Source organism: Colossoma macropomum, unplaced genomic scaffold (genome assembly GCF_904425465.1).
Source record: "Colossoma macropomum unplaced genomic scaffold, Colossoma_macropomum, whole genome shotgun sequence".
NCBI classification, from domain to species: Eukaryota; Metazoa; Chordata; class Actinopteri; order Characiformes; family Serrasalmidae; genus Colossoma; species Colossoma macropomum.
Genome location: NW_023494793.1, coordinates 24,494,381 through 24,521,263, shown reverse-complemented (window position 1 = coordinate 24,521,263; position 26,883 = coordinate 24,494,381). Strand labels below are relative to the sequence as shown.

The 26,883-nt window shown below is 37.9% G+C and overlaps 1 protein-coding gene and 1 non-coding gene across 3 annotated transcripts; both read right to left on the bottom strand.

Annotated features, from left to right (window-relative positions):
- Positions 1-10,887: 10,887 nt before the first annotated feature.
- vsig8b (V-set and immunoglobulin domain containing 8b) lies at positions 10,888-19,907 on the bottom strand. 2 transcript variants are annotated; one of them, XM_036578908.1, is made up of 8 exons: positions 19,849-19,907; positions 18,458-18,559; positions 17,595-17,755; positions 15,832-16,033; positions 14,710-14,859; positions 13,447-13,569; positions 13,053-13,191; positions 10,888-11,727 (listed from the first exon to the last, which is right to left on the bottom strand). In XM_036578908.1, the coding sequence occupies exons 2-8, from the start codon at positions 18,531-18,533 to the stop codon at positions 11,481-11,483; spliced, it is 1,098 nt and encodes a 365-aa protein (XP_036434801.1). In that variant the 5' UTR covers positions 18,534-18,559; positions 19,849-19,907; the 3' UTR covers positions 10,888-11,480. The 2 variants fall into 2 exon arrangements, with proteins under 2 accessions (XP_036434801.1, XP_036434800.1); XM_036578907.1 differs by lacking the exon at positions 19,849-19,907 and adding an exon at positions 19,738-19,848 and having other exon boundaries at positions 10,889-11,727.
- A 1,324-nt stretch (positions 19,908-21,231) lies between these two features.
- Positions 21,232-21,414, bottom strand: LOC118814133. Its single transcript, XR_005007695.1, has one exon. It is a non-coding gene; the product is annotated as a U2 spliceosomal RNA (small nuclear RNA).
- Between the last annotated feature and the right edge of the window lie 5,469 nt (positions 21,415-26,883).

Here is a 26,883-nt window from a genome sequence, read left to right as displayed (position 1 = left end):
TCAAAATTGGTCTAGAACATTTCTTTGGCCTCGCTATGTAAATAATTATCAAAAACATTTTGAGTTTTCTACTCAGGGTCATGTGGATTAATCACCAAATTCCTGCATATGTGGCATTGTTAGCTTGGTTAGCTATAACTCATCAGTCATTGATCAGATCATGTTCAAACTTTGAGTATTTATACAAATTGAGATTCTAATGGAGCACACCAAGTTTGGTCCAGATTGGCCTTTGGGGGTGCTTCAGCACTCAAAAACACTGAAAAATCAATAAAAATGCTATTACAATGTTATTACAAGGTCCACATATAAACAAATGGTGCCATGTGACTCAGTCCACTAAGATGAACAACTTTCTAATTACATGTTATGTCAAAAATTGCACTGCTTGTCTTTTATTTTGGCTTATTCTTTCAAAGATTTCACTATACAAAGACTTACTATACAAAGGCTTGAGGCCTGTTTAAGCCTAATATAATAGAAGGCTTGAGGCCTTTTTAGGCCTAATGGGCGAAACCAAAAGCTTGAGGCCTTTTTGGGCCTAATGGCCTAAACCAGAAGCTTGAGGCCTTTTTAGGCCTAATGGGCTAAACCTGCAGAAGGGCCCATACTGCTGTTGCGTGCTTGAACCCGCTCATTGCCGCTTGCGGCTATATTTAGGGTTCAAGCATGCAATGCATTGAACCCTATTGGAATTGTGCGGATTTTTCTTATTATTATTATTCTTCTTTTTCCGCCCTGAAACGGAACGCACAGCCCAAACCGTAAGTCCTAGAGACACCAAACTTGGTCAATAGGTAGTAGTCCCTCCCGCTACTCAGGCGCAAGAAATCAGCCCAGTCGACCACAAGGGGGCGCTACAGCGAAGGCCAACGCGTTTGGGTCTATATCTCCTAAACCTGATTTTTGCCAGACAAGCCATATTTTTTTCCTGGTTCTATGGGTCCAAATAAACCTTTTGGCTATTTTGATTATTTAGCTCCGCCCACTTAGATTTTTCGCAATACTGCAAAATGTGCGAAACCTACTTTTGCGAACTAGTCCTCCAATTTTTGCCCAATCCTCATCTATTTGGTGTCAAAAAATTCAGAAGAGCCTCCCGGTCAATAATTATCAAAAACATTTTTAGTTTTCCATACAGCATGGCTGCCATATGCAAATGAACCCCTCTGGATAAATTCAAAATAATTCAGAATTAATTGAAAAATCTGTAACTCAAGAATCCTTCAGCCAAAAAATTTCAAACTTCACAGGCCATGTCAGTAGCCCATTCTGAGGTAGTCCTTCGATTTTTGTGCGCATATGTAATTAGGGGGCGGAGCAATAAAAACAGGGCATTTTCTCTGCATCTGTACATCCTATCAAGCTGAAACTTGGCATCCAGCATCCTCTCGACATTCTACAAGTGTGCATTTAAGGACATTTGGATGCATCGAAATTTGTGGTCGCCATCGGCCAATAAGCATTCAGCAGGCCATTTGACAGGCTTTACATTGACCAATCATGACGAAACTTGACTGGTGTCTATATGTAGCCACTTTCTAACAACCAGTCGAGTTTCAAAAGATTTGACCACTGGGGGGCGCTATTTCAAAAAATTACACATTATTACATGTTATTACAATATTATTACAATTTTCGCCTACAGCCTATTGTAATACAGTGGCACAAACAATTTTGCCAATACATGTTTATTAAAAATCTGTATCGTTTTTTTGTAATAGATAAATGTTTCAAAACCCTTCTTTTCGAACTAGTCTCTGGATTTTGATCCCATCTTGTCAAAGTTGGTCTAGAACAATTCTTTGGCATCTCTATGTACATAATTATCAAAAACGTTTTGACTTTTCTTCTCAGGGTCATGTGGATTAATCACTACATTCCTGCGTACGTGGTATTGTTAGCTTGATTAGCTATAACTCACCAGCCATTGGTCAGATCATGTTCAAACTTTGAGGATTCATACATATTTGGACTCTAATGGTGTATGCCAATTTTGGTCCACATTGGCCTTTGGGTGTGCCTTAGCACTCAAAAACACTGAAAAATCAATGAAAATGCTATTACAATGTTATTACAAGGTCCACATATAAACAATTGGTGTCATATGACTCAGTCCACTAAGATGAACAACTTTCTAATTACATGTTATGTCAAAAATTGCACTGCTTGTCTTTTATTTTGGCTTATTCATTCAAAGATTTCACTATACAAAGACTTACTATACAAAGGCTTGAGGCCTGTTTAAGCCTAATATAATAGAAGGCTTGAGGCCTTTTTAGGCCTAATGGGCGAAACCAAAAGCTTGAGGCCTTTTTGGGCCTAATGGCCTAAACCAGAAGCTTGAGGCCTTTTTAGGCCTAATGGGCTAAACCTGCAGAAGGGCCCGTACTGCTGTTGCGTGCTTGAACCCGCTCATTGCCGCTTGCGGCTATATTTAGGGTTCAAGCATGCAATGCATTGAACCCTATTGGAATTGTGCGGATTTTTCTTATTATTATTATTCTTCTTTTTCCGCCCTGAAACGGAACGCACAGCCCAAACCGTAAGTCCTAGAGACACCAAACTTGGTCAATAGGTAGTAGTCCCTCCCGCTACTCAGGCGCAAGAAACCAGCCCTGTCGGCCACAAGGGGGCGCTACAGCACAGGCCAACGCGTTTGGTTCTATATCTTCTAAACCAGATTTTTGCCAGACTAGCCATATTTTTTTCCTGATTCTATGGGTCCAAATAAACCTTTTGGCTATTTTGATTATTTAGCTCCGCCCACTTAGATTTTTCGCAATACTGCAAAATGTGCGAAACCTACTTTTGCGAACTAGTCCTCCAATTTTTGCCCAATCCTCATCTATTTGGTGTCAAAAAATTCAGAAGAGCCTCCCGGTCAATAATTATCAAAAACATTTTTAGTTTTCCATACAGCATGGCTGCCATATGCAAATGAACCCCTCTGGATAAATTCAAAATAATTCAGAATTAATTGAAAAATCTGTAACTCAAGAATCCTTCAGCCAAAAAATTTCAAACTTCACAGGCCATGTCAGTAGCCCATTCTGAGGTAGTCCTTCGATTTTTGTGCGCATATGTAATTAGGGGGCGGAGCAATAAAAACAGGGCATTTTCTCTGCATCTGTACATCCTATCAAGCTCAAACTTGGCATCCAGCATCCTCTCGACATTCTACAAGTGTGCATTTAAGGACATTTGGATGCATCGAAATTTGTGGTCGCCATCGGCCAATAAGCATTCAGTAGGCCATTTGACAGGCTTAACATTGACCAATCATGACGAAACTTGACTGATGTCTATATCTACCCACTTTCTAACAACCAGTCGAGTTTCAAAAGATTTGACCACTGGGGGGCGCAATTTCAAAAATTTACATATTATTACATGTTATTACTATATTATTACAATTTTCGCCGAAAGCCAATTGTAGTACATTGGGACAAAGAATTCTGCCTATACATGTTTATTAAAAATCTGCATAGTTTTTTTGTAATCTATAAATGTTTGAAAACCATACTTTTCGAACTAGTCTCTGGATTTTGATCCAATCTTGTCAAAGTTGGTCTAGAACAATTCTTTGGTATCTTTAGGTAAATAATTATCAAGAACATTTTGAGTTTTCTACTCAGGGTCATGTGGATTAATCACTACATTCCTGCATACGTGGCATTGTTAGCTTGATTAGGTATAACTCATCAGTTATTGGTCAGATCATGTTCAATCTTTGAGGATTTGTAGATAGTGAGATTCTAATGGAGTATGCCAAGTTTGGTCCAGATTGGCCTTTGGGGGTCCTTCAGCACTCAAAAACACTGAAAAATCAATAAAAATGCTATTACAATGTTATTACAAGGCCCACTTATAAACAATTGGTGCCATGTGACTCAGTCCACTAAGCGGAACAACTTTCTAATTGCATGTTATGTCAAAAATTGCACTGCTTGTCTTTTATTTTGGATTATTCATTCAAAGATTTCACTATACAAAGACTTGAGCCCTTTCTAGGCCTAATATAATAAAAGGCTTGAGGCCTTTTTAGGCCTAATGGGCTAAACAAAAAGCTTGAGGCCTTTTTAGGCCTAATGGGCTAAACCTGCAGAAGAGCCCGTACTGCTGTTGCGTGCTTGAACCCGCTCATTGCCGCTTGCGGCTATATTTAGGGTTCAAGCATGCAATGCATTGAACCCTATTGGAATTGTGCGGATTTTTCTTATTATTATTATTATTATTCTTTTTCCGCCCTGAAACGGAACGCACAGCCCAAACCCTAAGTCCTAGAGACACCAAACTTGGTCATTAGGTAGTAGTCCCTCCCGCTACTCAGGCGCAAGGAATCAGCCCAGTCGGCCACAAGGGGGCGCTACAGCGCAGGTCAACGCGTTTGGGTCTATATCTCCTAAACCAGATTTTTGCCAGACAAACCATATTTTTTTTCTGGTTCTATGTGTCCAAATAAACCTTTTGGCTATTTTGATTATTTAGCTCCGCCCACTTAGATTTTTCGCAATACTGCAAAATGTGCGAAACCTACTTTTGTGTACTAGTCCTCCAATCTTTGCCCGATCCTCATGTGTTTGGTGTAAAAAAATTCAGAAGAGTGTCCTGGTCAATAATTATCAAAAACATTTTAAGTTTTCCATACAACATGGCTGCCATATGCAAATGAACCCCTCTGGATAAATTCAAAATAATTCAGAATTAATTGAAAAATCTGTAACTCAAGAATCCTTCAGCCAAAAAATTTCAAACTTCACAGGCCATGTCAGTAGCCCATTCTGAGGTAGTCCTTCGATTTTTGTGCGCATATGTAATTAGGGGGCGGAGCAATAAAAACAGGGCATTTTCTCTGCATCTGTACATCCTATCAAGCTGAAACTTGGCATCCAGCATCCTCTCGACATTCTACAAGTGTGCATTTAAGGACATTTGGATGCATCGAAATTTGTGGTCGCCATCGGCCAATAAGCATTCAGTAGGCCATTTGACAGGCTTAACATTGACCAATCATGACGAAACTTGACTGATGTCTATATCTACCCACTTTCTAACAACCAGTCGAGTTTCAAAAGATTTGACCACTGGGGGGCGCAATTTCAAAAATTTACATATTATTACATGTTATTACTATATTATTACAATTTTCGCCGAAAGCCAATTGTAGTACATTGGGACAAAGAATTCTGCCTATACATGTTTATTAAAAATCTGCATAGTTTTTTTGTAATCTATAAATGTTTGAAAACCATACTTTTCGAACTAGTCTCTGGATTTTGATCCAATCTTGTCAAAGTTGGTCTAGAACAATTCTTTGGTATCTTTAGGTAAATAATTATCAAGAACATTTTGAGTTTTCTACTCAGGGTCATGTGGATTAATCACTACATTCCTGCATACGTGGCATTGTTAGCTTGATTAGGTATAACTCATCAGTTATTGGTCAGATCATGTTCAATCTTTGAGGATTTGTAGATAGTGAGATTCTAATGGAGTATGCCAAGTTTGGTCCAGATTGGCCTTTGGGGGTCCTTCAGCACTCAAAAACACTGAAAAATCAATAAAAATGCTATTACAATGTTATTACAAGGCCCACTTATAAACAATTGGTGCCATGTGACTCAGTCCACTAAGCGGAACAACTTTCTAATTGCATGTTATGTCAAAAATTGCACTGCTTGTCTTTTATTTTGGATTATTCATTCAAAGATTTCACTATACAAAGACTTACTATACAAAGGCTTGAGGCCTGTTTAGGCCTAATATAATAGAAGGCTTAAGGCCTTTTTAGGCCTAATGGGCGAAACCAAAAGCTTGAGGCCTTTTTAGGCCTAAAGGCCTAAACCAGAAGCTTGAGGCCTTTTTAGGCCTAATGGGCTAAACCTGCAGAAGGTCCCGTACTGCTGTTGCGTGCTTGAACCCGCTCATTGCCGCTCGCGGCTATATTTAGGGTTCAAGCATGCAATGCATTGAACCCTATTGGAATTGTGCGGATTTTTCTTCTTCTTATTATTATTATTCTTTTTCCGCCCTGAAACGGAACGCACAGCCCAAACCGTAAGTCCTAGAGACACCAAACTTGGTCAATAGGTAGTAGTCCCTCCCGCTACTCAGGCGCAAGAAATCAGCCCAGTCGGCCACAAGGGGGCGCTACAGCGCAGGTCAACGCGTTAGGGTCTATATCTCCTAAACTAGATTTTTGCCAGACTAGCCATATTTTTTTCCTGATTCTATGGGTCCAAATAAACCTTTTGGCTATTTTGATTATTTAGCTCCGCCCACTTAGATTTTTCGCAATACCGCAAAATGTGTGAAACCTACTTTTGCGAACTAGTCCTCCAATTTTTGCCCAATCCTCATCCATTTGGTGTAAAAAAATTCAGAAGAGCCTCAAGGTCAATAATTATCAAAAACATTTTAAGTTTTCCATACAGCATGGCTGCCATATGCAAATGAACCCTTCTGGATAAATTCAAAATAATTCAGAATTAATTGAAAAATCTCTAACTCAAGAATCCTTCAGTCAAAAAATTTCAAACTTCACAGGCCATGTCAGGAGCCCATTCTGAGGTAGCCATTCGATTTTTGTGCGCATAAGTAATTAGGGGGCGGAGCAACAAAACAGGGCATTTTCTCTGCAGCCGTACAACCTATCAAGCTCAAACTTGGCATGCAGCATCATTGGGCCAGATTACAAGTGTGCATTTAAGGACATTTGGATACATTGAAATTTGTGGTCGCCATCGGCCAATAAGCATTCAGCAGGCCATTTGACAGGCTTAACATTGACCAATCATGACGAAACTTGACTGGTGTCTATATCTAGCCACTTTCTAACAACCAGTCGAGTTTCAAAAGATTTGACCACTGGGGGGCGCTATTTCAAAAAATTTCATATTATTACATGTTATTACTATATTATTACAATTTTCACCTACAGCCTATTGTACTACCATGTGACAAACAATTTTGCCAATACATGTTTATTAAAAATCTGTATCGTTTTTTTGTAATAGATAAATGTTTCAAAACCCTACTTTTCGAACTAATCTCTGGATTTTGATCCAATTTTGTCAAAGTTTGTCTAGAACAATTCTGTGGCATCTCTCTGTAAATAATTATCAAAAACATTTTGACTTTTCTACTCAGGGTCATGTGGATTAATCACCAAATTCCTGCATACGTGGCATTGTTAGCTTGGTTAGCTATAACTCATCAGTCATTGGTCAGATCATGTTCAAACTTTGAGTATTTATACAAATTGAGATTCTAATCGAGCACACCAAGTTTGGTCCAGATTGGCCTTTGGGGGTGCTTCAGCACTCAAAAACACTGAAAAATCAATGAAAATGCTATTACAATGTTATTACAAGGCCCACATATAAACAAATGGTGCCATGTGACTCAGTCCACTAAGATGAACAACTTTCTAATTACATGTTATGTCAAAAATTGCACTGCTTGTCTTTTATTTTGGATTATTCATTCAAAGATTTCACTATACAAAGACTTACTATACAAAGGCTTGAAGCTTTTCTAGGCCTAATATAACAAAAGCTTGAGGCCTTTTTAGGCCTAATGGGCGAAACCAAAACCTTGAGGCCTTTTTAGGCCTAATGGCCTAAACCAGAAGCTTGAGGCCTTTTTAGGCCTAATGGGCTAAACCTGTAGAAGGGCCCATACTGCTGTTGCGTGCTTGAACCCGCTCATTGCCGCTCGCGGCTATATTGGTGATTATAATCGCTCGAGTATAATCACAAATTTCTCAGTAGAGCCCAAACCATAAGTCCCAGGTCCACCAAACTTGGAGGTTATGTTCATGAGGAGACTCCGACCTCCTATAACAACAATCACCCCAGTTGGCCAATGGGGGGCGCTACAGCATATATACAAACTTTTACCCATATTTTGAACACATTATTGCCTTTAACTTTTGAACAGAGTGACATAGAAACAAAATTCTTTTTTCTCCTGATTCCTTGCCACATGCTGAACAAGTGTACCCGGGTCATTTTTAGCTCCGCCCACTTAGTTTTTGAGCTAATTTGCATAATTTGAAAAACCTATTCTTGCGAACTAGTCTCTGGATTTTTGGCCAATTTTCATCAATTTGGTACCAAACGATTCAGAAGACAATGCCCCTTAATAATTATCAAAAAAACTTTGACATTTTTAAACAATTTGGCTGCCATAAGTCAACAAACTCTTCTGATGTAGAACATAATTTACTTAAAGGACTGGAACTCATAAATGCTTTTTCTGATTCTCACAATCCTTCATATACATTTGTAAGAGAATGTATAGATCACCATGCACCCCATAACATGAAAATAAAAATTCTTTCAGTTGTCCATAGGGGGGCGCAATTCCAAATGGTCTAAGTTTTCAACATGTTTGTTGCTATAACTTAAGATCAAAGTGGCCTACGCATGAAATTCTTTTTTTGTCTTGTTCTTTGGGACATTCTTAACATGTCAGACCATAAAGAACTTTCATTGCTTATTCATATGTTTAGCTAATTTGCATAATGTGCAAACCCTACTCTTGCGAACTAGTCTCTGAAATTTTCACTGATCCTCATACAATTACTGTCACATTATTCAGAAGAGAGCATTCTGCAATAATTATCAAAAACATTTGGATATCCTTATATAATATGGCCACAACGAGCTAACAAATCCTTCTGGACTTGAGATGAACCTAAACAGCTCAAACTCACCATTATTAAGCCTCATTTTCTCATTCTCATGGACAACCTTGACAAATTGTGAACTTTTTCTAAACTCTGACTTGCCTTGCTTGTTTCCTTTCTATTAACAACTTTAGCACATAGTTGCCAGTTAGGGCTACTTGGGCTGTTGCGTGCTTGGACCCGCTCATTGCCGCTTGCGGCTATATTTATTATTATTATTCTTTTTCTCCGATAAAACGAATCGCCCAGACCAAACCGTAAGTCCTAGAGACATGAAACTTGGTCAATAGGTAGTAGTCCCTCCCGCTACTCAGGTTCGCGAAATGAGCCCAATCGGCCTAAAGGTGGCGCTATTGCGCAACACAACGCGTTTGGCTCTATAATTCCTTCCCCAGATTTTTGCCAGACAAGCCATATTTTTTTCCTGATTCCTTGGGTCCAAGAAAACAACTTTGTAATTTGGACCATTAAGCTCCGCCCACTTAGATTTTGAGCTAATTTGCATAATATGCAAAAACTACTTTTGCAAACTAGTCCTACAGTTTTCATCCAATCCTCATGTTCTTGGTGTCAAAAAATTCAGCATAGCCTAAGACTCAATGATTATCCAGCACATTTTCAATTTTGTCACCAAAATGGCTGCCATATGCAAATTAATCCTTCTGGAAAAATCAAAATAATTCTTATTTAATTGAAAAATCTGTAACTCAAGAATCCTTCACCCAAAAAATTTGAAACTTGACAGGCTTATTCCTAATGAGACTCTGAGGTAGCCTATCCATTTTTGTGCACATTGGTCATTAGGGGGCGCTGTAAATGCTTAATGTGCCTTAATAGCTGTTTCTCAGCATCTGTACATCCAATCAAGTTGAAACTTTGCAAGTACCATCTACTAGTAAGACTTTAAGTGATTCTTTAAGGACACTTTGATATATTGAAATTTATGGCCGCCATCGGCCAATAAGCTTTCAGCAGCCATTTGACAGGCTTAGCATTGGCCAATCCTTATGATACTTGATATCTATCTCTATCTCACCACCTTCTAACAACCTGTGAAGTTTCAAAATATTTGGCCACTGGGGGGCGCTGTAACTGAAAATCAAGTATATCTTGTACAGATTGTTATTTTTGGTCAAATAACTTAGATGCCCTCATGCAGTGCAGTGTTCCAAACCATTTTGTCATTTGAAGTCTATTAAAAAAGTGCTTAGTTTTTTTTCAATCATCAAATGTTGAATGAAATTAGCACTTTTCAAACTACTCTGTGGAATTTGAAGCTACCTTCTCAAACCTAGTCTAGAAATACTCTGTAGCCTCTCTAGGTAAATAATTATCCAGCACATTTTCCATTTTTTGCTCATTGTGGTCTCCCTCCTTCACTAAATCATTGCGGCCGTAGCATTGCTAGCTTAAATTGCTATAACTCATCAGTCCTTGGTCCGAACATCTCAAAACTTTAAGTTTGTTTATACATTGAGACTCTGATGTGGCTTGCAAAATTTGTTCCTAATTGGCCAATAGGGGGCGCTTTAGCACTCAAAAACACCTAAAATCCTTAAAAATGTTGTTACAACAATACTACAAAGTCTACAGATAAATAAGAGGTGTCATTTGATTCAGTTCACTGATCTGAATGACTTTGTAATTACATGTTATATCATAAATTGTGCTCCTTTTCTGGTATTTTGAATTATTCATGTAAAGACTACAGCTTGTAATACCAAGGTCAAAAGGTCAATCTGAACAAAACTCAATGAAAATCTTTGACAAAGGTCCCTGATCAATATTCATAACATTTGAAGACCTTTGGACCGATTTGACCCACTTTCACTGAGGTCCTTTATGCTTAAAAGGCCCTTATGGGTCCATTGGTTCTGTTTATGTCCTGCTTGTCAAAGCCTTTAACATGGAGAAACTAAATACTTTGCAAACACAACAAAGTCAGAAATGTTACCATTACTCATGTATTTCTACAAACCTTTTTAGATCAGTAAATTGAAATATAAACATATATTAGGTTTTAAAGCCCGTGCTCATTGTTCTTGACAAATGAAGGCCTGTTGATGAACTCTGATTTCTTTTCGGCCTCTCTGCCTCGAAGGCCCAATGTGCGTTAGGCCTTATTAGGCCTATTAGGCTTAAAGTGCATGAGAGTTTCTTGGGCTTATGAGTGCTTGGACCCGCTCATTGCCGCTTGCGGCTATATTTTCGTTTGTATTTGGAGTAGGGAAGTTTCCAGCTTCCAAATATTTCCAATTTATTGAATGCATTCTGTGAGTTATTTGTTTTAAAAAAAAAACAACAAAAAAAACTGGACATCATTATTTGAAAAATTTCTGCTGAGTACTGGCCCAAATACTTACAGTACATCAAAGATGTATTTAAACTGCTGTACCATATGCTTTTAAGATAAAGTGAGGATAATTATTTTAGATATTTTTGGAAAGAATAATGTGAATAACAGATGCATGTCCCTCATAAATAAAATCATCATAACCCCTATAAAAATATATAAAAAGTGTCTAACTAATAGTTATACATTTGAACAAAGATTACTAAATTTTATAAATTTATCACTATCTGTGTTACTCAGCACATTTTGCACACTCAAACACTCAAACACAATAGCTTAAAATCATAAATATCACCCACTGAGCCAAGAACAAGAGTCATTCTGCCCTCTTAGGGGGCTTATTTTGGCCTAGGACCAAACCAGCCCATAATATTGTAGTGGTATTCTGTCCAAGAACCATTCCAAATTCAGCATCCAAGCTTCATGCCAAGCTTATACAGGGTATCCATATCTGCTGTCATATCTGAGTGGAGGTTTGTAGTCACTGGCAGGTAAGCTGACTTGCAGGGGCACTTGGCTATGGTCAGTGTAGATGTTGCTGCGGCCTGACTCAGTCCTGTTGGGCTGACTGTTCCTCACTGAGTTGTGGATAATCCCGTGATGTGTGTGGTAGCTCATGATGGAGCGGAAGCTTGAGTGCCTGCTAGCAGGACGGCTCTCTGGAGCTGCAGCATCCTCTCTGTGAACGAGAGATTTCTAATGATTCATTGATAATTTAAGAAGTGTTACTCTTGTGATGTTTTTTTGAATGTAGTCAGAAGTAAACAAATTAAAATGCTTCTTCCACTGAGAGGTGATAATTACATTTGTTATACATAATTAGTTATTATATTTGATCTAGTATGTAATAACTAAGCATATCTCAATCCATTGTTTTGCCCCAGTCCAATGACAGTAGCTCTACATTAAGTATCAGCAGATAGAGAGTTTTATCTGATTTTTATATGTTTATACTTAATACAAATAAATAAACAAATTAATGGGCTGGTATTTGACTAAGCTGTCCATTTCAGTGGCCCTTGAATGAGCGTAAACAGGTGGACTAAAATTATGCCTGGTGGGAAGTTTTGTAACTACTCAAGAACAAAAAGGTCATTACTACTTAATTCCACGTCATAAACCTTCAAAAATAGAAGAGGTCATGGGCAAATAGCATGTTTTGCATTGCCACGTTACATATAAAACACGAAAGTGAGAGGTTTTTATCCGCTGAAAGACGGACACTCAGTTTACTTATGCAGGTGTCCACTTTATAAAACAAATCTACTAAAGGATTTACCAATGCACTTTGGGAAAGCCTGTCGTTTTGGGGAATCCACTAAGCTCTATCAACTGGACCAAAGAAAGTATGTCTCAAATATCACCCATTAATTTCCCTCCGCAAATAAGCACAGAGTTTTGATGATGAGGGATTTACTGCATTCTCTTTTCATAGACATCCAGTCAAAATGCCAAAAGCATTATGTAGTAAATACATTTTATTCATGCCACACAAAAGGTTTTGTCATTTTGTTTTTTTTTTCCAGAGGTTGATTCTTGGTAATGCCACTGACATCCTGACCAAGAATAACAAAGAACACTGGAAGTTCCTTTTGGTTCTTCATCACAGCTTACAGGATATACACAGGTTTGAGGCAGGGCCACAATTACTGGAAAAACATAAGGTGTGCAACAGTGGACAAGCCGGTTTGGCAGATATGTCACTGCCCAACAGCCTTAACATCCTTCAAAGTGCCAGTGGGAGATGCCACTGAAAGTACACGCCTTCCACTTGGAACACTGTGTATTGCATTTATGATGTAAACGATCTAGACATCACAGCAGAACTTATGATGGCTGGGACTCCCAGGAGAAACCAAGCAGGATCTGACCTCTCTAGGAAAATAGATCGTACTTGAAAAGATTGGTGATGAGTGTTTTAGATCCACTAAAAAGTAGATCATGGTCTAAAACAGCATAATTTTCCTTAATGGTTATGTGGAGAAAGTAAAATAAAAATCTTACTTAATCTCATTGGCAGTTTCCTTTTCATAGCGACGCTTCTGGCAACAGCAAATTAGGAGCCAGATCAGCAACAGCAAAAAGAGCAACAGCAACAGTGCACCAATAACAGCCCCTGCAATTATTCCTGCCTTATTGGTTGCTAGGATAGAAAGTACAAATGTTACATTAAAAATTTCAGTGAGGTTATGTTTGTCATTCATTTTCATAGGTGTCTAGAGATGGTTACCCTTATATTTACAGCTTACAAGCTTCATAAATTCATATAGTCTTCCATAACAATATTAATATTTGGGATTAGCCTCCAACTCACACACACACACACAAATGGAAACCTTAATCAAACACACTCAAATTACCAGACATAGTCACACCCTCTTGCCCCTCCCAGACTTACGGTTGTATGCTTTCAGAGTGTATTTACACTGCTCCTTGCCTACTTCATTGCTGACCTCACAGATGTAGCTGCCCGTGTAGCTCTGTGAGTGGTTACTGATCAACAGCTCTCCTGTCTGAGGGTCTTTAAACACATCAATCAGTCAGATTGTGGCGGAAAAAGTACTCTAAAATTATGCTCAAGCCAAAATATTCTTTACTACAGAAGCAAAAGTAGGAAAATACTTCATTTTAAAATGTTCAACTTTAAAAGTACAATTTACATTTTCATTTGTTAGAATCCTGCAAACTGCTAAACTTGACAACTTTGCAAAGATGTGGTGACAAATGATCCATTAAATTATTAATATATCTTGTGAGTGCCCAATAATGTTGAATAATGTACGTACAGTTTAATTCAGTTTGAAGAAAAAAAAGTCAAGTTCAAGTAAAACATCAAATTCTTGCTCAGTAAAAGAAGAGTAGGTTAAAATATTCAAACTAAAAACAACTACAATACCTGAATCAACATATTAATATTAGAAATGGCAGGTTACCACTTTTTATTTTCTGATACTGACATCGATTTTGAAACGTATATTAGCAGATATCAATATATTTCGTTTTTTTTTTATTTTAAATTTTTTAAAACTACTAGGCTTTAACATTTGAAATCTTTAGAGCTTTAACATTTTATTTTTAATAAAAGCACTTCACTTACAGTGCATAAGAATGTAGGCTATCATGCTCAAACTATCCAAAACACTCTGCTACCTCACAGGAAAAAATACACAGCAAACAACATGACATCACACAATGTGATTTGTGCTATTTCAGGGTAGGATTGTATCAGATTCCTTCTTTTTTCACTCTAATATACAATTCAGTATATTTTATTGATATTCTATTGATCAATACCTGGTCTCAGATTGGTGCTTTCTGTAATGAATCAATAAAAACAGGGTGGGAGTTCCTCTGTGATACAGCACTGTTCACATTGCACTATTAAAAAATAAAGCTTTGCATGTCCTTCTTGGTGTGGACATATGTTTCTAGGACAAACCTTTAACTGGTGTAGAAACTTTACATTATATGGAAGGTGGAAAGGTTCTTCACACTCAGACATCTCGATTACGAAAACGGTTTCTTAAAGGCTATCCACTGACAGTTTCTTTAGGGAATCAAAAGTGGATTGCTATGGCATTGCTCCATAGAACTTATTATTGGCATCTTTATTTAAGAGTGTGTGATTTTCTTTGCAATTTCTGGCATAGGGTTGCCTTACTCTGAGTTGCTGTGGCTGGCATACTCCCAGTCTCTCTCGTCCACTTGTAGGTTAGAGGAATGGAACCCTCAGAAGATTTGCAGCGCAGTGACACAGTACTTCCTATCACCTCACCATTCTCCACCCAGCATTTAGGCACAGAGGGACGCGCTGAAACACAGAGCAAGAGTTTGGAAAAATTCTGACAGAGTTGAGAGATTTCATCTTACTGACCTTTTAGGGGTACCAGGGGTATCTGCTCTTGGAGGGTCGGTGTCCAAAACAGTTTGGTGATTTCCCTGCTCTAACACACATGGTTCAAGTTACACGTTAATAAGGCAGGGAGGGCTAAGGCAACCAGAAAAAAAACCTTTGCTGTTCTGCACATGTGTAACTTGCTGCTTCCTGCTGCCAAAGCATGTTGTTCTACTGTGGCAAAAAGATCAGTTTATATTCGCTAAAACGTGAGGATTAAGTTGATTACCTTTACTTTTTTTATGGTGTGTTAGTTCACTCTAGATAACAACACTATTCTGACAATACATTCAGAGAAATGTTTTATAGGTTAATTTAGCTGATTTTTAAATTTTTTTCTGAAGATGTTATTTTAGTGAGCAAAGACTAACAAAGGCTTTTCCATCACTGTATTCGAGCTGTTGCTTAGTGGTTTTGACTTACATGGTCATTTGCATGTTAATGCAAGTTTCTCTCCCATCGCCATCCCTATGGAGCAATCAATGCTCAAGTCCCTAATTACCACCAGGTTTTGTGGGTGAGTTAGAGCTGGGGAAGCCACCATACTGTAGGCCTTCCAGCACCAGAATTGCATACTTTTGCTCAGTACATTTTTTACTTTCGCATTATTGCATAAGTAAAAAAAAAAGGCAATATTGCAATAACTCAGTAAGACTTTGATTCATGTTCTGGACAGATGGGTGTGATTGTTTAGGTGTGTGGGTGTGAAACAAAACATGCAGCAGTATGTGTTTAGTGTTCAATATGTGCTGTACGTATTGGTACATGTGAATGAACATGTGACAAGAGGGAGGACACTGAATTATGAAAGGGGAAAACCTGTAAAACAGAAACCAGTTAAAAGTGCATCAAACCAAACATGAGAGAGATCTATGCCTCGATCTTTACCAAGCACGACTAAGGTGATCTTTCGCGAGTCGATGCCGGGCGGCTTCTTCACTTTACACTGGTAGGTTGCTGTTTCAGACACACACAGTGAGGTGATGGAGATGGTGGCGTCTCCTCGGCTGGGCTCACCCACAAACTTCAGCCGACTCTTCAGATCTGGCCTTGCTAGCTTATACTCTTGTCCCCCAGAGTAGGATAAGATCTGACAGGTAGACAATGACAGATTCTGCTCAGAGACCATAACACAAAGCAAAAACAAGTCTTATTTGAAAAACAGGTTTATCCACCCAGCATAGATGATGAGGTCCTAAACATCTTCTGCAGTAGGACTGTTCCAAATTCTTGAACAAATTCTTGGAAAGCCTTAACACAGTTACCAGCGTGTCATATTTCAGCTTTTTCACAGAAGTTGATCACAATTTTTCACAGTTACTTAGAAAAATATATGTATTGTAATTGTAGCAGTGTGATGTTGGAAAAAAAAAATCTCACATCAGATAAAAATTTTATATCAAAATAATTCATATTTTATATTAAAATATTTTATATAGAAAAATATTTTTAAATGCTTTTTTACAACGACCTTTTATTTTCTAAGAAAATCATGCTGAGAAAAATCTCTTTTATAGGAGTGCCCCGGTCAAGACAGGATAGCTTTTAAAATCAGAAACAAAAAATAGTGTCCATTTATATCATATCAGTAAGCACCACTTTTCATGGACTTTACACCAGAAATATTGTGGGGCCTTGTTTGTTTTGGGATGCAGAAATATGCAACATGTTTTCCTAATACTATTTAATATATTGAGTGTTTGTACAGACTGAGTTGACACACAATGTGTTATTGGCAGAATGGACTGTGTAAAAAAATTAAACAGTTAATAAGAATTAGAGAAAAGTCCAAGTTGACACAGATGTCAATACAATTAGCCATATAAAACACTCTGCAAATGAAGCAGAAGTCAAGGAAATTTCATTTTGGGACTTTACTAGAAAAGTACTCAGAGTACTGAACAAAGAACACCTCATATACCAATACATAGCATATTGATATATCATAGTTTTACTTTAATTTTTTTTTTTTACTGTTAAAAATGTATTTGTGTGTATTATAGCTGCACAATTACAAATACCATTTTTCTACATTCAGTCTCAATGTCCATAAGCCCAGTTTCTATTCCTCAGCTGAAGTGAAAAGCATATTAAATAGTTATATTTGTAAACGAAATTGTGCTTTTCAGTAGTGTTTTCCTCAGACACGTAAAATGTAAAACTAGGTTCTTTTTTAAAAAGCAAATAATTTGCTCCACTGAAGCCCATATTCAACTGAATCATCAAGATAGTGACTGCTAAAAATGTGTCAAAATTTGTCATAGTTTAAAGAATCAACAAACAACAAACAACTCCACAGAAACACTTGATTAGATCAAATACATTCAGAAAAATTGAGAATGCATACAGTGTTTTGCAGACTGTACTACTGTTTTGGTGTCTGCACTACCGTCTCATCAGTTTTGACAAATGCTCCATCTTATGTTGCCTAACCTGATTAAGTACTTACTGTGCTAATTAAAAAAGTACAAATTAAGGCTGCGCTTTGAGTGGGGTTCTGCAGAGGAATAACCATCCCACTTCTGAAGAATGCATTAGAGGTACATCCTACAGAATCATGTTCTTCAATTTGAGTTCTAGTCAGTCGTTATCAGAACATTAAGTGCAATCTCTTAATTTATAGCTGCATGACACAGCATATTGTTTCTCACCAGATTATCTTTCTGGGTCATGTCTGGACTGACAACGGACCACTCCACATCCAGCTGTCCAACGTCAGATGGGCTCTCACTGTATGTACACCCCAGTATTACGTTCTCTCCCTGGGCTTTTTTGATAGTCTGTGGCCCTGTGGAGGTCACTTGTATGGCGGCTGAAATTTCAGGGGAAGAAGAAGTTATAGAGTTAAGATTTGCTATTAATTACTTGTATCTCATTAATTTCAATCAAAGGAACCACATTCAAAATCTATAATCTAAAATCAAAATGATCTAGTTTCACTGATTGTTAATATTTTCAGTTGAAATGAATTAAAAGCACAGTCCTCAATTAAAATTGAGATAAAGAGAGTAAAAACTGTGTAAATCACATGAATCAGTTTTGACAAGGTCACAGTTAAATGTGTGGTAAACAGACAGAACATGCTACATATCAGTTTGCTTATACTATATCAGTTTGATTATAAGGTCCTTGAAAGAAATTCTCAACAAAAAGTATTCTGTTTACAGTGAAGAGACATGCTGCACAACATGTTAGTGAGTCATATAACATTCCTATTATATACCTAAGCACACCCAAGCACACACCTTATTACAATGAGAAATAGCATTTCATGCATAACCAAATAGGATTCACCATACAAGCCTAGAACAATGTTATTTTAATGCAAATTAATCTGTACTGTACTAATCTATACTGTTGTGTGGGTGGCCAATGCTGCTCATTAAGATGCATATTTAATTTATGCATAATATACTTAAATTTTGAAAGTAACTTCATCAATGAAGCATCCCACAGGCCAATGTTGGGAAGATGATCACAAAATGTTTGACAGACAATGAAAGGAAAGACACACCTGCATGGTCTAGACAGACTACTATAGCAAATAGCACAACCAAGGAAACTTGACAGCCAATAGAATGATTCACCATGGTCAAAGGTTACAGTCAGGAACAACCTGCATGTGTAAGGGAAGAGGACAGTATTACGTATTTCATTTGCAGATTTGAGCTTCCTGATTTAGACACTGTATAGGAGAAAGAAATAGCTGACTGTTGATGTTCTGTATCATTCTGTATCATTAAAAGACCTTACCAACCTAACCTCTAAAGGCCCCACTGGTAGCATATGTTGATTACTACAAATAATAATTTACCTGTACTTAGAAAAGAACAGAAAACATTTTGCCTCAAAACACACTTATAATGGAAGCCAATGGACAGGTACTCAATAGAGGGAAATCACTGTCTGTCATTGCAGACCATATGCTATAGATGTGACAGATAGAGATTAGGTCGAAAAACAAGTATTATTTTGAAAAAAGTGTACAGATAAATTGGCGTAAAAGTTAACACACACCATAATTCACTATTAAGAGTGGAAAATTAATAAATAACCAGCTTGGTTTATCAGGATCTTTAAGAAAATGAGATGAATGGAAGCTACACTGGACACCAAATTGGACAGTGCTAATAATTGTGACATTTTTAAAATCATTTTTGTGGCATTTGTCACATAATAAAGTCAATTTCATCCAACATTTTTATTAAAGTTTATTGAGAGTGTCAGTACTTCACAGAAATAGAAAGAGGGAAAGATTGTGATGGACTGACTGAAACTTACTTTTATCAGAATCTATATCAGTCACTTGAATATGCAACTGCTGGGTAACTTCCCCCCCAGTGAATAAACACTGCCAAATGCCTTTGAGTTAAATGTCTCACAAACATGCATCCATGTTTAGTAAAGCTAATAGAAGCCTAGACTGAGGTTATTTTCTGAATCAGTCCTTACACACCGTCCACAGGAACTGCAGTCACATAAAATGTAGAAGAAAATATATGGAGACAGGTTATGGGCAAAGTGAATCTCATGTCTTCTATCAAGTAAAAAAAGGACAAAGTCCAAACTCTCTGGTTACAGCAGCTCTAACTCTATTGGCATATTATTTGTTTATTAATATTAAAGCTTATTTTTCAGCAACTAGTAAGAATTACTCAGTAACTACTATGAAGCTACTATGATAGTTATTAAGTTATGAAAATGAAAAATGGAAGTCTGGAAATGCCCACAGTTCCTTGGAGTGAAAGAAGTTTCTGTAAATCATTACTGAACAAATATATATGAAACACTTACCTCTTAATGCAGAGTCTGATTAATATATATATAAAAAAAAACAAACTGAAAAGGCAGCAGAGTAGTGTGATCACTGGCTTTCTCTCAGTTCTCTCTCTAGTTGTTGCTTACCTGAAACAAAGGGAAAGGTGTTTCCTCTCTAACTCCACCCTCTCTCTGCATTCCATCCGTCATGAACCTGTTAGTGGGTGGTAAGTGAAACTCACCCTATCAGACTATGACAAAAGGAATTAAGACAAATGCTGCTGTGTTTCCTCATTTGATTTCTTTGTTTAGTGCATTCTCTTAATTAGCTGTTAGGCAGTCCTACTGATTAACTACATATTTCATAATTGGAATTTATTCTTAACAAGAGTGGGTCACTTATGAAATTTCATTTACATGTATTGTTTTTTTGTATTACAGCAGAACTGTGCTGCACCTAAGAAATACTAACTGCTTACAAATGCTAAATTCAAATAATTCCAATAAATCTGGCTATTTGAATTTGGAGAACAAACAATAGAAACCAAAACAACCACAGTGAACTAAGTTTACATAGATGACAGTATTAAATAACTGCAGGAGCCACTAAAGATAAATGGAGCCAGTTTCTTTCATTTCTATATCTGTACATTTATACAGGTACCGTGGGCAGGCCAAGATTTCTAGGACAATTATAGCAAGCAGATGCAAAAGGTGTGCGTGTGTGCCTGAACAATGCATACTTACATATATCTGTGTGCATAAATGTGTGTGTGTGTGCATAAATGTGTGTGTACTTGTTTGTGAATAAGACAAAGGCAAGAACTACAAATTAGTCTCTTAAATGAATCAGCACTGATGCAAAAACAGTATGTGTGATGAATCAAACAAGACTGGAGCATGAAACACACTCCTTTGTTCTCATCTGAGAGAAGTTAATAGCGTGTTTATGAGTTGTGTTATAGCTTATGTGCATGTGCAGTGTGTGTCTGTGTTCAGGAGTCATGCAGGTAAGTGAAGGGACTTAGCATTAATGCAGTTCAGCATACAGGTCAAAGGTTAAATTAATGTGGACAAAGTCAAGAAGGGAAGGTAGCATAGAAATATATAGAAAGAAGGTAAGGTAAGAATAAGTAAGGTAAGAATAAGTAAGATGTGACTTATATGTACTGCTCTGTGATTATATGTGTCATTAACAATAAACCACAGAAAAATTACAAGACAATACACAGGAAATATATAGTCAAAGAACATTCTCAATTTAGATATCTTGGTTTGGACCAACAGTGTCAATAGAGCAGACAGAGCCAATGTTCATGATGTCATTATGAACAATTCACTCAAAAACTGTTTGGCCTTTGAAAGACCATAATGGAAAACTATTCTTCTTTTCTGAAAAAGAAAATAATTTACGTGTAATTGCCTTGCTCAAGGGCACTTCAGTCACATACAGTCAGCTCAGGGGATCAAACCGGCAACCTTCCAGTCACAAGGCTGGTTCGCTAACCTCCATCCCATGACTATGCCCAAAGGAGGTGCACCATTCCTGGAGGTACTGCAATACCAGGTTGATGCGTGGATCAGAGAGAGCAAGCTCCTTTACCGTCTCCCTGTTCTAAAAATCAATTTAATATGTAGTCCTCATATGTAGACGTATCAGATATTAAACTGATAAGAATATATATATATATATATATATATATATATATATATATATATATATGCACAACCAGGGTCCTTTCTGTGTCAAGTTTACATGTTCTCCCCGTGTCTAGCTGGTTTCCTCACACAGTCCAAAGACATGCAGTCAGACCAATTGGACACGCTAAGTTGCCCCTAGGTGTGGGTGTGAATTTATATGTCTGTCTGCCCTGTAATAGACTATTGACTTGTCCAGGGTGTATCCTGCCTTCCACCCAATGACTGCTTGGATAGGCTCCAGCTCCCCCTGTGACCCAGAAGGATAAGCAGCTTAGAAAGTGTGTGTGTGTCAGAAGCAACACAGGTATTCAACCTGGCAAGACACAGGAGGGTCCTGGCATGGTGTCACCCCATAGTGGTTGAGAAGAGGTGAATCAAGTGGCTATATGCTAATATAGCATCACTGTGGAATCAGTTTGAAAAAGATGTAGACCAAGTCCTGGAGGTAATGGTAAAGGGCAATTTGGATAGCAGAATTCAGACTAAGACAGTAGTCTTCCAGTGGCCACTCCTGCTATATGAAGTGCTGAATTCTTGTCCATTTGCTGCAAGCATGGAACCCTGGAGCATATCCTAATTTACTGCATAAAGGCACTAGAAGTGGGACACAACCAAGTCTTGAAGGTCTGTGAGGTACCAGAGCTCTTGCTAGAGCTTGACCACCAAAAAGTTTGGGTACCCAGGCCAATTACATATTAAGCAAACAAAAAAAAATACTTAAAATTTTTTTTCTGCAAATGATAATGTTATTTTATCTTTGATCAACTTAAAAAATAGTAATTGTGTCATGTACAAAAGTCTGGACACCCTACTAAGTTCCATCACTTTGCAGGAGTGTAAAGTAACAAATTACATCTTGTTACACTACATTAACAGTACATTTCCCCCATGACGATCCTTTTTTTTACTTAAGTTAGAATAAAGTATTTTTACTTAGCTATTTTCAGTTTTAATAACTTTTAATGCAACGTCATTGGACAGCCGAATGCACTCGTAGGAAAGTGGCAACCCCCTATGGCATGCATTTGGTGCCAAAACTCCCACTGGATGTAACGTTTTGGCACCAATTGCATGCCATAACTGCCAGATCTGTTATGTCAGCTAACAAACGGCTGTTCCTCATTAAGCAGTTCATGGTTGCTTTGCAACCAGCTTTTTCTCCAGAAAACAATTTATTAGTCGCTAAAAAACAATGGCATTAAAAAATAATTTTGTTTATATGTTTTTAACAATGATTGAATAAGAAGGAAATATGTAATAGTGACTAAACTTAATCAAAGCCACCATTTATTGCAAAAACATACCTTTAGAAAATGTAAAAAATATGTAAGGTAGCACAGAACCATCAGGGTTTGCTATAAATGATGTCTGGGAACGGAAAAAATACATTGTAATTTTTATGTTTATATGTAAACAGTTTAAGGCAAATATTTTCACTGCAATAATCTTAGTGTAAATACACAATAATCTCATATTAATGGTTATCATCGTGTCACGCTATCCAGTTCCCTTAAAGACTTCTACACATCTGTGAACTCCAACTCCCATAATGCACGTGGTTTTGATGCCACAGTCACATGCCGGACATCTACCAATCATGAACAGTTACACAGATCCTCCTCCTCTGAGTTTTAATCATACTCACTTGTTCTCATTAGTCCTGTTTGTATATACCTCATTATTTTAGCCTCTCATAGCAAAGTATTGCCAGTTGCCCTGTCTTTTGCATACTGAGTGTTCTTCCTGTTTATGCCTCCTGTGTTTTTGGCCCTTGTTTGCTCTGTTGGAATTTTCCTTTGGACTGTGATGGTTTTGGTGTTCGTTTTCTCTGGCTTTTGACCTTTGTTTGTTTATGGATTTCTTTATGTACCTGTTTATTGCTCTTTCATCTTTTCTGACCTGGTCTGGGTTACCATTTCTTGTTTTGCCCTATTGTAAATAAAGCACACCCATTTTACCTCTGCAAGCATCTGGTTCATCTGCCTAATGTGACACATAGAAGTGTGTGGGTTTTTTTTGTTGTTGTTGTTTTTTTTTAAACCAAGTTTTAACACATTATTTGGGTTTCAACACAAATATTTGGTCCACACTGAAGGCCTAGCTCTAATAATCATGGTCACCACTGATGGTCACTAAGGAAACAGTGGAAGCCTAATGACAACACCCAGACACTGTAAGGAAAAACGGTAAAAAGACAAATTGTTGAAAGAATCACAGAAGTTGAATGTAAAAGTGGAGTGCAGGTGCACCACTCAATGTGCAGTCAGGTTTTTCGAATTGATATGAACTTCAGCATTGCTATAACGCAGGCATGTCAAACTGGGAAACAAAATCTTTATCCAAATCTAATGCTCTGAATTCAGTTCATAAAGGCCTTGCTAATCAGCTGATGAGCTGAATCAGGTGTGTTTAAAGAGGCAGGGTGCTGAAGCCTGCAGTGTTTTGGTCTTCAAGGACTGGAGCCTGACACATGCTATAAAACGTGGGTGTTGAGTCTTATCCACAAAATTGCTGGTGTTTTCATTTCAAACAAACTGTAGCACAACTGATTCTCCTTGTAAAATCAGTTGGTCTCAGTCGTTAATCAATTGATCATGTGAGCTCCTGCTGTGTTGAAATAAAATATATAGCCACTCCAGCACTTTGCAATAAAACTTTAGTTGTTCGTTAATGCAGTAAACCACTCAATACAATTTTAGTGTTTGATATCTTCATGCAATTTACCAAAAATGTATTTACAGTTTTCAAACATACTTTACAGGACTTAGTTTCGGGAACATGCTTTATTGAAATTATATTATATAATTAAATACAAAAAAAATTAGATACAAAAATATAATCAGGAAAAAGACAAGCCGACAGACACAATTACAAGGAGTGGCAGCAGAGCAAAGGACAATGACAGTCTATCTTTTGGCTCTTGAAAAGATGCAAAAAATTGCATATTTCTTCAAAACTAAATTGTCTAAAAACCTGTTAAAGCCAGACTGTACACTAAAAGTAAACATAAAAGGATTTCGTAGTGAATCCAGTATGCTCCCTAAGCTCTAATACGGTGCTCTTCTGGAATCTGTGTGTGCAACACATGCAAGCGAACCTCCAATGTGTCACTTGTATATGTTTGGGCCCACGCAAATTGGCTCGCATTGTTTCCCTTCAGGGCAAACAGTAACATCTAACTGGGAGAAACAAATAAAACAAAGTGTTTACATTTAGACATGATCATATCAGTACTTCACCAAAAGACACTTTTCAGCTAAAAGGTCATATTTAACACTAAACTAATTTAATATCAATACAAATATTGGTTCCAAACTTTACCTACTCAAACATAAGCATTTTCCTAACATTTTTTCAGAACACATTTATAAATGTAACACTACATTGTCACAGCAGGCTAAGTAAAACTTGATTCCTTAAGTTAATTCATCAGCTAACTAACGTAAACAACATCTGGGGCTATATTACAGAACTTCCTGTATTTTCTTTTAAGTTAAGATCTGACAGGTTAAGATAAGATTTTTCACAAATGTGTACTAAAGAAGCAAATCTTAATTTAGGATTCTTCAGCATTGTATCCAAATTAGGAAATCTTAACCTGCTTGATCAAAGTTGACAATCAACTATCATGTCCGGTAGTGACAATCACTACCAACCATGCACGCACAGCTGAAATGTAAACACATATTTAAAATAATCAAGTTAGTTAGCCAAACACCAGTCTGCTGTTACTGATTTGTTGTTAGTTCAAACAAAACTAACAACAAACTTGAAGTTAAGAATATTGTGACAACACTTCGTGCTGTTTATCAGAGCGTTGCCGCTCTCCAGTTTCAGTTTCCTGACCGGGCTAAGGTTATTGCTACTAATAAACAGCCACACGCTCAACTCTGTCTCCTCATTATTCACTACCATCCTTGTAATATTTTCTCTGACGCGTTTTCATCAACAGAAACACAAAATGGTAATAAGAGTGGACGGCAGAGATTGCTGCTAGAAAAAAAACTCTTCAAGTCTTAAGAAGTATCATTTTCGATGTAAATATATGTAACATCATTATGCTAGTAATAGTCAACTATGCTGCCTTTCACTACATAAAACGACAGAAACAGATAGTAAGACAGAAGTTAGGACACCTCTGGGGTTGTCTTAAGGCTTTGAAAATGCTTTGTACTCCAGTGTTTTCTGGCTAGTTAATGCATGCTAGTTAACAAAGCTAACAGCTTTATGGTCAAGCAGATTTTAACATTGTATTTATACACAGTTTCTTCTGAGAATCTCGCATGCAGCAATAGGAATTAGGTAAAAACATGTTAAACTGAGGTCTTCAGCACATAGCTAGTTATCTCAACAAAACACACTAAACTTACGCCAGTACGCTGCACCATCTCAAAAAAGCAGGCGAATAACCAAAATGGATGTGTCTTGTAGTCTTGCAGGACACAGATATCCAATGAGGTCAATGAGCCATGGGTAAGCGCTCGGTTCACTATATCATGAATAATTTAAATTAAACAAAGGGGCTACATTCACATAGGCTATAAGTTTCGTTGTTGGTTGTCGTGTGTAAAGTAATTCCTATTGTAAATAAATATATAAATAAGAAATGTTAGACAAGTACTTTAATCAGAATCAGATTTTTAACAAAAATCATTCACTCATTTTACTGTTTCCTTCACCTTTAATTGCTTACAATATGTTGTCATAAATTAGTTTATGTGTAAACTCATCATCATCATCATCATCATCGTTAACCGCTTAGTCCAAATAGGGTCGCGGTAGCAGTTGGGAGAGCAGAGAATCCCAGATGACCCTGTCCCCCGCAACTTCCTCCAGCTCATTCCTGGGGACCCCAAGCCGCTCCCAGGCCAACTTGGAGGTATAATCCCTCCAGCCAGTCCTAGGACGACCCCGGGGTCTTATTCCGGTAGACCGTGCCTGGTACACCCCCACCAGGAGGCGTCCAGGGGGCATCCGGATCAGATGCCCGAACCACCTCAGCTGGCTCCTCTCAATGCAGAGGAGTAGCGGCTCTACTCTGAGCTCCTCCCGGATGGCCGAGCTCCTCACCCTATCAAATAGAGTGTAGCCCGCCACCCTGTGAAGAAAGCTCATTTCCGCCGCTTGTATTCGCGATCTCATTCTTTCGATCATTACCCACAGCTCATGACCATAGGTGAGGGTCGGGATGTAGACCGATTGGTAAACAGAGAGCTTCGCCTTATGGCTCTCTTCACCCTCTTCACCACTACAGTCCGGTACAGCGACCGCATTACTGCTGCCGCCTGTCCCAGCCTGCGGTCGATCTCACGATCCCTCTTCCCATCACTCGTGAACAAGACCCCGAGATACTTAAACTCCTCCACCTGGGGCAAGTCCTTTCCCCTTACCTGGAGTGGGCATGCCATCCTTTTCCGGGCTAAGACCATGGACTCAGACTTGGAGGTGCTGATCCGCATACCAACTGCTTCACCCTGTCCA